Source organism: Cryptotermes secundus, unplaced genomic scaffold (assembly GCF_002891405.2).
Source record: "Cryptotermes secundus unplaced genomic scaffold, Csec_1.0 scaffold882, whole genome shotgun sequence".
NCBI classification, from domain to species: domain Eukaryota; kingdom Metazoa; phylum Arthropoda; class Insecta; order Blattodea; family Kalotermitidae; genus Cryptotermes; species Cryptotermes secundus.
Window position 1 is genome coordinate 1,374,829 of NW_019718627.1, and position 12,612 is coordinate 1,387,440.

Here is a 12,612-nt window from a genome sequence, read left to right on the forward strand (position 1 = left end):
TGTGCGACCAGGTGATGGCATATGATTGTGTGTGCTACAGCTGACACCAATGATCACTCCTCGTAATTCAGTCTCTGATAGTATTCAGTGTCAACCCGCCTTGGTAAAACAGTGCTTGGTTTACAATGAGCATGTCATTTGCAGGTATAGTGGCTGTTCATAACCGAACATAACTTTCATCTCGGTCATATACACTTGTTCAAGGAGAGTTTCAGGACACATATCCCAATTCTCTGTCCCACATAAGATTATAATTTCTTCTGACCTGCATTATATTAATGAAATAATCATAGTCACTTCCAAGGGAATATTCCTGCTACTGCAAATTACTGAGCTTCTTGCGCACTCACTTAATTTTACACTTCATAAAAAATTTTCTCACAAGCAGTGGCTGAAGATTCAAGAATACTGCCTTTCGGGATTTGAGACTGTGTAGCCTGGTATATGGTTTTCTTCAAAATGTCGCCACCCATCCATCAAACTACATATAGCCACATTCACCACAATAGGAACTTCAAACCTCATACAGTTAAAGGTTAATGAAATACCACTGACAAGCTGCCGCAGGTTATGAACAGCATTATTAGTACCGCAGCTTAAAATATGAACATAGGTCAGAACGCTCAAATTTGACATTCCATGGTCCAGAATGAGTTTAATCTGCCAGACGCTCACTTCCTGGCACTACATGTCCATGATTAACCACTGTTCATTTACATCTGTTAATTGTGGCATTGCATGCATACAGCTCAGATATAAGCATTTTGTTTTGTACTTTATTTCTTATTTATCCTTCAATAATGAGCTGGGATAGTGCAGTCAGTATAGTCACTGGCTACCAGCTGGACGACCAAGGGGTTGGAGTTCAAGTACCAGTAGGATCAATAATTTTCTCTTCTCCATGTCATCCAGACTGGCTCTGAGGTCCACTCAACCTCCTATCCAATGAATACTGGGGGCTATTTCCTGATGAGTAAAGCGGCAGGGGCGTGAAGCTGACGACTCACCTCCAGGTAATGCCACTGTCAAGAAAATGTGGATCTATACATCCACTCCCCAATTTGCCTTCATGGCATGGTGCTTAATTAGTTGAGCACAGGGAAAACTTTAATTTTTCTTTTTACTCATCACTAAATACAGGCTATTAATCGTCCTTGCTGCATATTAGTTTCTCACCACTTTCCCAAAACAATGTAATCTTAAGGTAAAAATAAGAAATAAAAGAAAAAAATCAATACAAATTAATTTTCGTATCCCAGTGAATGAAGCTGAATGATGCAGCGTAAGGATATGATTACACAGTAGCAGATACTTGTTTGACTTCAGTCAAATATCGCAGCAATAGGGTTAAGATATTATGGTACTATAATATACTGAACACCCATGGTTCAAAAAATCGTCTGGACCAATTCTGGTCTGATACCAAGGGTGCTGGATTTGAGGGGTCTGACCTGTCATAAAAAGAAACATCCCTGTGATTAACATGCAGATACAATGACAATAAGCAGTATCCTTAAGTGCAAACAGGTAAATGTAAAAATTACTCTGTATATTATCATCATGTTTAATTCCCAAAGCATTATAGATTAAAACATGTAAAGCAACTAGAGCTGGCAAGTGTTTTGTATAAGTACGAAATACAGACTCTTACTTTCAGGAAAGAGGAAGAATTAAAAGTGCTTAAACACAAAGTGCTCAAGAAAATATGTGGTTGACCTGATTTGGCCATCATGGTATTAGACAACAAGAAAGCAACAAATTTATGCAGATCATCTGATGCTGTCAAGACAATGAAATCAGGAGGCTAAGATGGAGAGACAACGAATGCAATATAGAATTCTGGTGGAAATTCTTCCTGAAAAATGACACTTTGAGGATGAAGAAGAGAGAGATTGACAGACTCATGAAGCTGTCCAGCAGCAGCATGTTAAAATATGAATGCAGCTAACAAGTTCTGATATTCGGTTGAGTTGGGTGTAAAGCCCAGTCTTAGCCTCACTGCATTTAATAACCAAAGGTTCAGCCTAGAAACTTCAATGTGTTCAAACACAAAACAACTTTTCCCATCAGAAGCCATTAACATGTTTTTGACTCAACTACTTGTGTTGGCAGTATGTTTAAGGCGTAATTTTCTTCAATATAAATAATAAAAAAAAGAATTAGCTCACTGCTTACATAGCATCATTTTGTCGTCCCACGGAAGCTTGTCTGTTGTTCTCCTAGACAGAAACTTGCTGTATTATAGTGAAAACATTTTGCCCTCACAGTGATTTGATGTGTTAAAAATTGATGCAACTGACCTCATGATAGTTTCAGCTACTGTAATCACCCGGTCAATGTGATTAAGCAACAAAACTAACCAATGATACATTACATGAAATATACTGTAAATGAATCTGAATTATGTTCCTTCTAAGTTTTGACTGGGCCACGCCATAGCTCAAGCGGTTAGTCGCTGGGTTCCCACCGCAGCAACCCGGGTTCGGTCCCAGGTCTGGTCAAGTGGGATTTGTGGTGGACAAAGCGACACTGGGGCAGGCTTTCTCCAAGTACTTTGGTTTCCCCTGCCAGTCTTCATTCCACCAATTGCTCCACAGTCACCCTCACCTATCATCTGGGGCTGGTACAACAGGCCAGAAGTGGCTGCAGTACAGGGGACTTAGTCCCACCCTGGCCACGCCATAGCTCAAGCGGTTAGTTGCTGGCTTCCTACCGTGGCAGCCCGGGTTCCAGCCCGGTTCTGGTCAAGTGGGATTTGTGGTGGACAAAGTGGCGCTGGGGCAGGTTTTCTCAGAGTACTTCGGTTTCCCCTGCCAATCCTCATTCCACCAATTGCTCCACAATCACTCTCACCTATCATCTGGTGCTGGTACAATAGGCCAGAAGTGGCCACAGTACAAGGGACTTAGTCCCACCCCAATAGCAATAAAAAAAAAGTTTTGATCTTGTATGAAGACTTCATTCAACCTACAGAAGTAATAAAAAAGAGTTTCACATTTTATCTCTAATCCAATCTGTAATTTTGCAAGTAAAAATTTCACAGGACAAAAATCTGTAATTATTTTACTTCTGTATTCAAATGTGTGAAAGCAAGATACAGGGTAAAAAAAAAAAAGTGGGAAGGTCCATACTGAAATGGACGGAAGATGAAGAGAATGATTCAGAGCTAAAAGTGAATAGATGGAGCCAAAAGGCAAGTACTAGAGAAGAATGAGCATCTGCTGCAAAGGAGACCAAGGTTCTTCAAGGACCACAAAGCCAAGGAGTAAGTAAATAAGTAACTAAGTAAATATATCTGCATACATAACAATGAACGCTCTGCATGATGATGTAAAGAAATATTTCATTATCGCACAGATGGGAACAAAATTTCTATAATATTGTATCATGCCTCATTGCTCTCCATTTCCAACCCAGCACACAGCATTACACACTTCACCTTCTTAGAATAGCAGTCAGTGGGTTAAATGAGAAGTGAAACTGAACACGGGTTTACCTGGACATCGTCACACCGTGACCTCACTCTCCCTTGGGATCACAAGACTGTCGATCTGAACGTGTCCTCACAAGACGTTCAGGATGGGAATATGCCAACTGGGAGAAATCCCTTACAACATCATTAAATGTGTCATCTCCTGATGAGCCCAGATCGGATGCCTTCATCTGCTCATTCAAGAGACTCAATCGCAGCCTGTATATGAAAACCAGTAACACCTTTCTCTCATACGTCCCCCACTTAAGATTGCACCATACTCTGTGCCCCATATCTCAACAGTAAAACAGATGAGATGTGGTATCATCAGATTGGAATTTGCCAAGAATGAAGAAACTGCAAAGCATTACGTTCGGTAAACATTAAAAAAATATGTCCAAATAGGTATATTATAGATTTCCTGCATTTTAAGCAAATTGTTAAGCCATGTTCATGAAGCAAATCGGAAAACAATAAGAGGTCACATACAGGTTCAGTTGCCTGATGATGGCCAGGTATAGGCAAAACACGTAGCAAAGAGGAGTAAACGAAAAATAGGGTTGCATTTGGGATAGAATTATGTATAAGTGGTACGACACACATGTTAAAACCTATAGGAAACTTTTTTAAAAGCATGAACTACCATATAATGACATATCTAAAAGGACTGATCATCTTCTTGAAACTGTTTCTCTATTTTTCTTGGTCCTGTCAGAAGTACTCTTCTGGTTTGCTTATGTCAGCTCTTTCTCAGCTCACTGCTTTACATCTTTCCTCCCTTGGTCTTATCACCTTGTTTTTGTTCTCCTCCAATGGTCACTTCTTTCATACCTTCATTTTTCCACTCTAAAAGGAATCTCACTGCTAACCATACATAACAGACCCATGCAACTTTATTCTCAAATTGTTCAATTTTGTAGAATTTGAGGTTCTCATAGCAGTGGTTGTGAAGAGTTCTATCTTCTGGGACACAATGCCATGTAGTCCGTTGAAAATTAACCAACGTTTTGGAAGAATATGTCCCCTCCATCTTCAGGATGCAGGCAAGATGTTCCTCCAAAATGCCAGCTTACTTCCAAAAGAATACGCAGCATTGCATAATAGAAGATAGAACTCTTGTTCAACTCTTCTTGTTGTACTTCTGTCTGTACACAATGTCTATGTTCCAGTCCTGGATCTCACACTTCTTGTTTCTTTCTTAGTACTCTGCTGAAACTTCTCCAATGGTTGTAATTTGCATACATCTCTCTTACTTCACACCCTGGTTTCGCCCACACAAGACATGTCATAACTTTAACTCTATCTGAAACTTCCAAATTGCAACTCCTATTTGTAACAGTATGACCAAGTTTCATGATTCTATAAATTATTCCTGTAATTTTGTCTTTAATTCTCTTATATTATGTGTAGTTTAAATGATGCTGTCAGTAACTCAGACAACACATTGTCAAATGACTGGATGACAGCGAATAATGAACTGAAAAGAATGTGGAAGGAAGTGATGATGGCCTAATTTGAGGCATTACCATGTATTCACCTGTAGGGACTGAGAAAAAAACCCTCAGTCAGGATAGTCAAGTGTCCCAGACAAAATTTCAACTAGGTACCTCCAAACACACATCACAAGCATTACTGCTTGAGTCAACTTCCTCAGTTTGAATTATCTTTGTCCATGAAAGTTGATTAACAAAATAAGAAATTAAGGAATATGGGATAAAAAGAAGTAAGGAAAATGCTCTTTTACTTTAAAAATTAAACACAGTGTGACCTCTGGCCTTTTACACACATTGATGAAAACAATACACCATTTACAAATTACATTTTGCTACTACCACAAGAAAAAAACAGATCACTACAAACAAAAGTACAACAAGAGAATGGTGCACTCTTTTAATAACAAAATGATACACTCGTACTTTTCCAGAGTACCACACACATTCACTCCTTGATAAAGGAAAACACACAACAAACCCAATTAATCTGCTATAAAGAAAAGCACTTACAATGTCACAATATCTGCATTGACATCATGGACTGCTATATCTATAGGCTTTACCCCGCCAGAGTCCTTGAGGTGCTGATTGGCCCTGTGTTTCAACAGCAGACATACTTGTGCAGTGTGACCTATAAGAAGACACACCTGTAAGTATTTCCCATACAACAAAAAGTTCAAAGCTACTAGAATTACAGAGGAGATCAAGTAACACATACTCGTACATGAACATCTGAACAAAAGTTAATGATACTATGGTTAAGAGACAAATTTACTTCTTTGGGAAATTAAATTAATTCAGAAGCAAAAATCATATGAGAGATCAAAATATGAATACAAAACAATTCCAAATTGTATCAAATTACAAGAGGAGTCTCATGGAACACAGAGAACACAAAAACAATGATCTATAAGGAATATTTAAATTTTTCCACCATTTAACAAAAATAAAATGGATCAACACAAACAGAAACAAAAGCAAAGGTTCAAACAACAGATAAGAATTTGCTTATATATTGAGGGGGAAAACAAGAAAGGACAGGATTATAAATGACAAATTTTAAAGACGAAATTGCAATCCAAAATTTGTTCAGAGGATTGGAAAACAAATGACTACAATAGTGCGGCCATAAAAAAAGAATGGATATAAAAAGGGTACTGAGAAGGGGAAATCAATATTCATTCATCAGTAATCTGTCAGACGACAGGTCCACAGCCTCTTCCAAAACTGAAAATTTAAAAGTCAAGGGACATATTAACACCGCTCTTTTCCAACCCGCCTTTGCTTGTATCGGCGCAGTCGGAATGGTGCTATCCCTGCTACACCTGTTTCTACCTTAGGACAGTGTATGATGGCCACTGCAAGTTGTTCTCACAGATCAAACTAAGGAAGATCGGTATAGGTACGGGAAACTAGCTGGGTCGGTTTGCATGAGTCTCAGGGTAGCGATGCCGAAGAAAGCGTTTTTCTGAGAGTTGAGCCAATTGACGTTTATTCACCTGCTAATTCACCACACTGTTAAATTAATGTATTCTTAGCTTTAAGTTACAGCGTTACACTATCGGCTAGCTATGTCCCGGAGCGTGCAAGGGTCACGTCCGTTCAGATCGGAATATTGTGAAAGTCTCTCCCTTTGTGGAATGGCTTGCACCCCCACGCCGGGAATTCGAAAGATGGTGTTGACATATACATTTTCATCCCATCTTCCGTAGGAAGCTTGAACGAGGCAACCCAATCATACTGGCCCTCATTCACAGGCAATTGTAACCAGCTCTGACCTGTCCTTTTAGGCGCGTCCGGTTCCCTGTACCCGAGCTAAATTTATGACTGATCGTAAATGTCATAACTCCGGACTTCTTGTTTCTGCCAGAATCTAGAAATTTCAACATAAACACCGTATTGCAAGTCTCAGACAATGAAATACGATATTAAAGATCACAATACATTTCCAGTAATATCGAAACATAAGACTTTTGAAATTTAAATTACCGAGAATTAATTAGAAATAAATTTCATGGTCATCTATAATCATCAAAATAAATAAGGGCTCAGAATGATCAGCGTCAATATGGAACAACTCAGAACAATATTATTCCACCAAGTTGTGTGTTAGAAGACATTAAGAAGAGAAAAGAAGCTGGCAATAAATGAAAAAGGGAAATTATTGGAAGACTGAAGAGTCTGGGAATTTCTTGTCAACCAACCGGCATAAAACTTATAGGGTGCCCGAAAAATTAGAGCAAGAGTGAAAAGAAAAAGAGGAAAAGAAGAAGAATTAAATTCTGTGACCAATCTGCACCATCCTCAGAACACAATGATATTTTATATTTTTTATTTTTTTTTCTTGCTAGTTAGGTGGGACTAAGTCCCTTGTACTGTGGCCACATCTGGCCTATTGTACCAGCCCCAGATGATAGGGGAGGGTGATTGTGGAGCAACTGGTGGAATGAAGATTGGCAGGGGAAACTGAAGTACTCGGAGAAAACCTTCCCCAGCACCACTTTATCCACCACAAATCCCACTTGCCCAGACATGGGATCAAACCTGGGCCGCCACGGCAGAAAGCCAGCGACTAACCGCTTGAGCTATGGTGCAGCCTTCAACACGATGATTACAGTAATTAGAAATTACAAGAGTACAAGAAATATTCAACATGAAAAGAAAGTAAGAGTAAAGTCATCCCTAGGCTTAGTTAATTAACCCCTCGCACTGGTACCCCAAGGACATACTTGTAAGCCTGTGAGATACCCTAAAAGCAGCAGTCCAAGTATGTCCTCACCAACTGCAAGTTCATGGAAGAATTGTCATTGGTCTGATCTCCAAAGATTGTAGTTTTCAATATTCTTCTGATTGGCTGATTTCATAAGAGTTACAAGGAATGTTTTGCGACCTTCAAACCAGCCATTTTGTGGCTTCAAAATGGTGCTGTCTAGTACATGTCACCTGGAAATGAATGATATATTCTGCAACTTGAAAGTTTAGAATATATGTAATGTCTCTTGAAAATATTATAAAATTCACTTCAGTATTTCTAANTATGTATAGCGAGTTTATTCCTTTGCTCGTCTTACACACTTTACAGACATTTACACTTGCAGTGTCACAATCACTGCTTACAATAACTCGGCGATGCTGGACTATCTCTTCTGGCGGTTATCCCAGACTGACTTCTTAGATGGCTACTCCGAGTCTTTCTTCTCCGAAGGCTGATCCGAGACTTTCTTCTCCGAAGGCTTGATCACGGCTGGCTTCTTAGACGGCTCGATGAAGACTGAAGACTTCTCGTCGAAACTGGGCTTTTATAACCTTGGCCACTGCTAGGCAAATGAATCTTCTGTTATAGCCGTGGAAACGTCGCTTTGTTGGCTCCGCGTTTCCTACGCAATAACCCATTGTTATTGCGTTGTCTCCGTGGGAACACTTCGCGTATTGGTCGTAACCGTGGAGATTTGATGTTCTCGATACAACAGCTCACTGTTGGAATTACAGTATCGCTATTGTTACTTCTTATGCAACGGTCTATTCTAGCGTTTCCATAGAAGTTACTCTTCTGGGCTGCCGACACGTTACAATATATTCTGCAACTTGAAAGTTTAGAATATATGTAATGTATCTTGAAAATATTATAAAATTCACTTCTGTAATTTCTAAATTATATAATAGTGAAACATGTTGTGAGAAATATCTGGTACAGGGCTATTCAAATACTGCTGCAACATACAACTATTAGGGGTGTAAATACTGGCTTAAGAGGTCAAGCACCACACCATGAAGACATATGAAAGAGCGAAAGTACAGCTCCACTATTCTTAACCATAACACCAGATGGAGGTGAGAGGTCAGCTTCACACCTCAACCAATGTAGTCAAGGAAACAGCCCCACTGCATAAGAGGGTGGGTGGGCCCCAGCATCAATCTGTTTAGAGAAGAGCAAAATTTCTTGCCCTGACATGGGAACAAACCCCAACTCATTACTTGTCTAGCCCATGGCCTATTCACGATACTTTCTAAGTTATAACTCATGTAAAATGAAATAAAATATATTCTTACCCAATTCTGTGGCTAAATGAAGAGGCGTCTTCCCATCTGCATCCTGAGCATTTATTTTGGCACCATTTAAAAGAAGAAATTCTACAGCCATTACAGAACCCTGCAAAAACATCAATTTTAGAATAAAACCAATAAATACCCATACTGACAAACACCAGTGTATAAGAATTTGGCCATTAGGGTGACCTCCACAAGGATCAACTGAAGCCACAAACCGACTATGAATGCACGTATCATTGTGCTCTCATTTTTGTGTTCCCTTGTGCTGACATTTAAAGCTTAACCTCTTGCACACCACAAGCTAAGTAGATCAATTCAATATACCTGTATTAAAAATACTATAGCCAAACAGAATGGCTTGATGTTTATCACTTAATACAGCATTTCTGTCAACATATGGCATCAAGTAAAGCGCAGCCGGCACATAAGGCTGACAACCTTGCCGCCATCTGTGAGCCGACTGTCTAGATAATGTGGGAGCCTCAACGTCTCACAACCCCATGGGCCTCCACAGCCTGTTACAGGGATAGCTTTACTTTTACTTTTTTACATGGCATCAAGTGTGATACACAGAGGTTTAGAGGAAGGAAGAAGTTTTCTTGCTATCACTTTTTTTCCCAATGGCTCTACAGCCCCCTTGGGCCCTGGCATCTGATTTTCAGTTTCATGATCATTTTACAGGTGGCAGGACTCCTTGATCAAGTGATCAGTTCGTTGCAAGGCCTCTACGTAAGCACAGGGCAACACAAAAGCAGAATAAACACATACACATACCAAACATCCATGCCTTGTGTGGGATTCGAACCCATGATCCCAGCTTCCGAGCGAGTGGAGACAGTACATGCGTTAGACCACTCGGCTACTATGACCAGCCCTTGCTATCAATACCTGTGGTCATTTAAAGATAATATGAGGAAGGACTGTGACATTTTCAGTGCAACCACACAAACCACCAGCAGCCTTGGTGTTTCTAGTATGTACGTGCCGCAATCCAAAGTTCCCGAAATATATTAATAANTTTTTTTTCCCACTGGCTCTACAGCCCCGTTGGGCCCTGGCATCTGATTTTCAGTTTCATGGTCATTTTACAGATGGTAGGACTCCTTGATCGAGTGATCAGTTCGTTGCAAGGCCTCTACGTAAGCACAGGACAACACAAAAGCAGAATAAACACATACCAAACATCAATGCCTTGTGTGGGATTCGAACCCATGATCCCAGCTTCCGAGCGAGTGAAGACAGTACATGCCTTAGACCGCTTGGCTACTATGACCAGCCCTTGCTATCAATACCTGTGGTCATTTAAAGATAGTATGAGGAAGGACTGTGACATTTTCAGTGCAACCACACAAACCACCAGCAGCCTTGGTGTTTCTAGTATGTACGTGGTGCAATCCAAAAGTTCCCGAAATATATTAATAAAAACTATTACGTCTTATCTGGATCTTATTCTGCACCATCACCTTCAAAGTAGTCCGCATGGGAGCGCATACATTTCGGGAACTTTTGGATTGCACCACGTAGTTCTATAGTGAGGCTTGGCAGTCAAATGGTTAAGGTTATGGTGACACTGTAAATTAACAGTTGTTTGTTTCTGTGGGTTAGTTAATGATGCTATCAGTAAAGCACCCATCAGATTACATTATCCTTTCCTGCAGGAAGGTAGAAACAGAACCAGGTTCTGAAATATTTTATTATAAAACCAGGATGATGGATAACATTCAAGACATCAGAATTAAATATCAACATGTATCAGATGAGGACGATGCCCTTAGTCGAAGGGGATTTCACCGTTTATCTCTTTACCCTCTGAAGAACGACATTCATATAAATAATATGAGTATACACAAACATAGTTCCTACCTCACAGGAAACATACTGCATTTCCATTGCAAGGACCAATAGGTTAATGCTGTTTGGAGAAACAGCCCTTCTTTATTGTCACAATCATTCAAAACGCATAAATACAGTGTGTGGAAGAAATGCAGAGTTCTTTTATGTTAAAGCAGGCGGTGCAGATAGAGGCAACTGCACTTTTAAGTGTTAGACTCCAACTTACCCATTTCTATAGCTTTCCCATATTATGATACTGCAGGTAACATGATATAACTTACTTAAATTTAACCCTCTATAAGACTTACAGTCAAATAACTGAATGTCACAAGTTGGAATGAGTAGTCAGCTTCACTCCCCGGTCACTTTTACTCCCCCTCCCCCCTTTCTGGGGAAAGAACCCCCAGTACCTATTGGGTAGGAGGATGGGTGGGCCCTAGAAGATGTATGAGGGAGTGGAGACAGAGCTCCATCAGCAACTCAGGGCAGCTATTATTAGCTACTCCAAAACGATTCAGCTGTCTGCAGTTACTTACACTGATGATGGCCTGATGGATGGGACTGCGAGATCTGTCTTCTGGATTGTTCCAAAGTTTGTCAGCTCCCAAAGCAAATGCCTCACACATGACAGGCAAGTTATGAGCTGCTGCAGCTTCGAGATATCTTCCTCACCTGTCAATACAACACAGCTTCTAAAGAACAGTTAGGCCAATCAGTTAAAACAGTTTTACTGGCTGTTTCACACAAACTGAAGACATTCAAGAACAAATTAAATGGTAAATCTGTTGTATAGTTTANTGGTAAAGCTGTCGCATAGTTTAATTCAGCACAAATCATGAAGAAGTATAGGGGAGTGGAGGTATAATACCACACATTCTTAATCTCGGCACTAGATGGAGGTAGGTGGTCAGATCTGCGCACATGCTGTTTCATCCCAGGGAAAGGGTCCCTGATAACCACAGGGGCACAAGAGCCAACATGGACACTGTGGGGAAGTTTCTTTTTTGCACTGCTGGACTCTGAACCCCAGTTCCTCNCGCTGCAGCTTTATATAGCAGCAGATCTGGATGCAGCTTCGAGATATCTTCCTCACCTGTCAATACAACACAGCTTCTAAAGAACAGTTAGGCCAATCAGTTAAAACAGTTTTACTGGCTGTTTCACACAAACTGAAGACATTCAAGAACAAATTAAATGGTAAATCTGTTGTATAGTTTAATTCGGCACAAATCATGAAGAAGTATAGGGGAGTGGAGGTATAATACCACACATTCTTAATCTCGGCACTAGATGGAGGTAGGTGGTCAGATCTGCGCACATGCTGTTTCATCCCAGGGAAAGGGTCCCTGATAACCACAGGGGCACAAGAGCCAACATGGACACTGTGGGGAAGAGTGTTTTTGCACTGCTGAACTCTGAACCCCAGTTCCTATGTAATCCAATCCATAGCCCAGTTTCTAAACTGAACGAGCTATCCTGGTTCCTTGAGACGTGATATAATAGGAAGATGTGGAAAATTACATTATCTGGAGCTTATGAATTCATATACGAGAGAACTTCAATAGGTAAGACCAAAGCGAATGGATATTTAATAAGACTGGACGCAACCTTAACAAACTAGTACAGCATGTAGAGGCTTGCCTGCAGTTACAGTCTTCACAGAGTGGGGTGAAGAAGGCACCCAAAACAGTGTGCTGCATAAAGGTAGTTTTGAACCCTATCTTTGGCACAGACAGCCAGCGGTTTAATCATAGATGACTTGGT

At 40.3% G+C, this 12,612-nt stretch overlaps 1 protein-coding gene across 1 annotated transcript in view; it reads right to left on the reverse strand.

The window, feature by feature from the left end:
- LOC111862533 (arf-GAP with coiled-coil, ANK repeat and PH domain-containing protein 3) overlaps positions 1-12,612 on the reverse strand; it is a 35,384-nt gene that overhangs the window by 365 nt on the left and 22,407 nt on the right. Inside the window, 5 exon segments of the mRNA XM_023848020.1 lie at positions 3,497-3,691; positions 5,476-5,596; positions 9,016-9,115; positions 11,385-11,492; positions 11,886-11,941. Of these exon segments, the coding sequence (XP_023703788.1) occupies positions 3,520-3,691; positions 5,476-5,596; positions 9,016-9,115; positions 11,385-11,492; positions 11,886-11,941 (557 nt within the window). The 3' untranslated portion in view covers positions 3,497-3,519.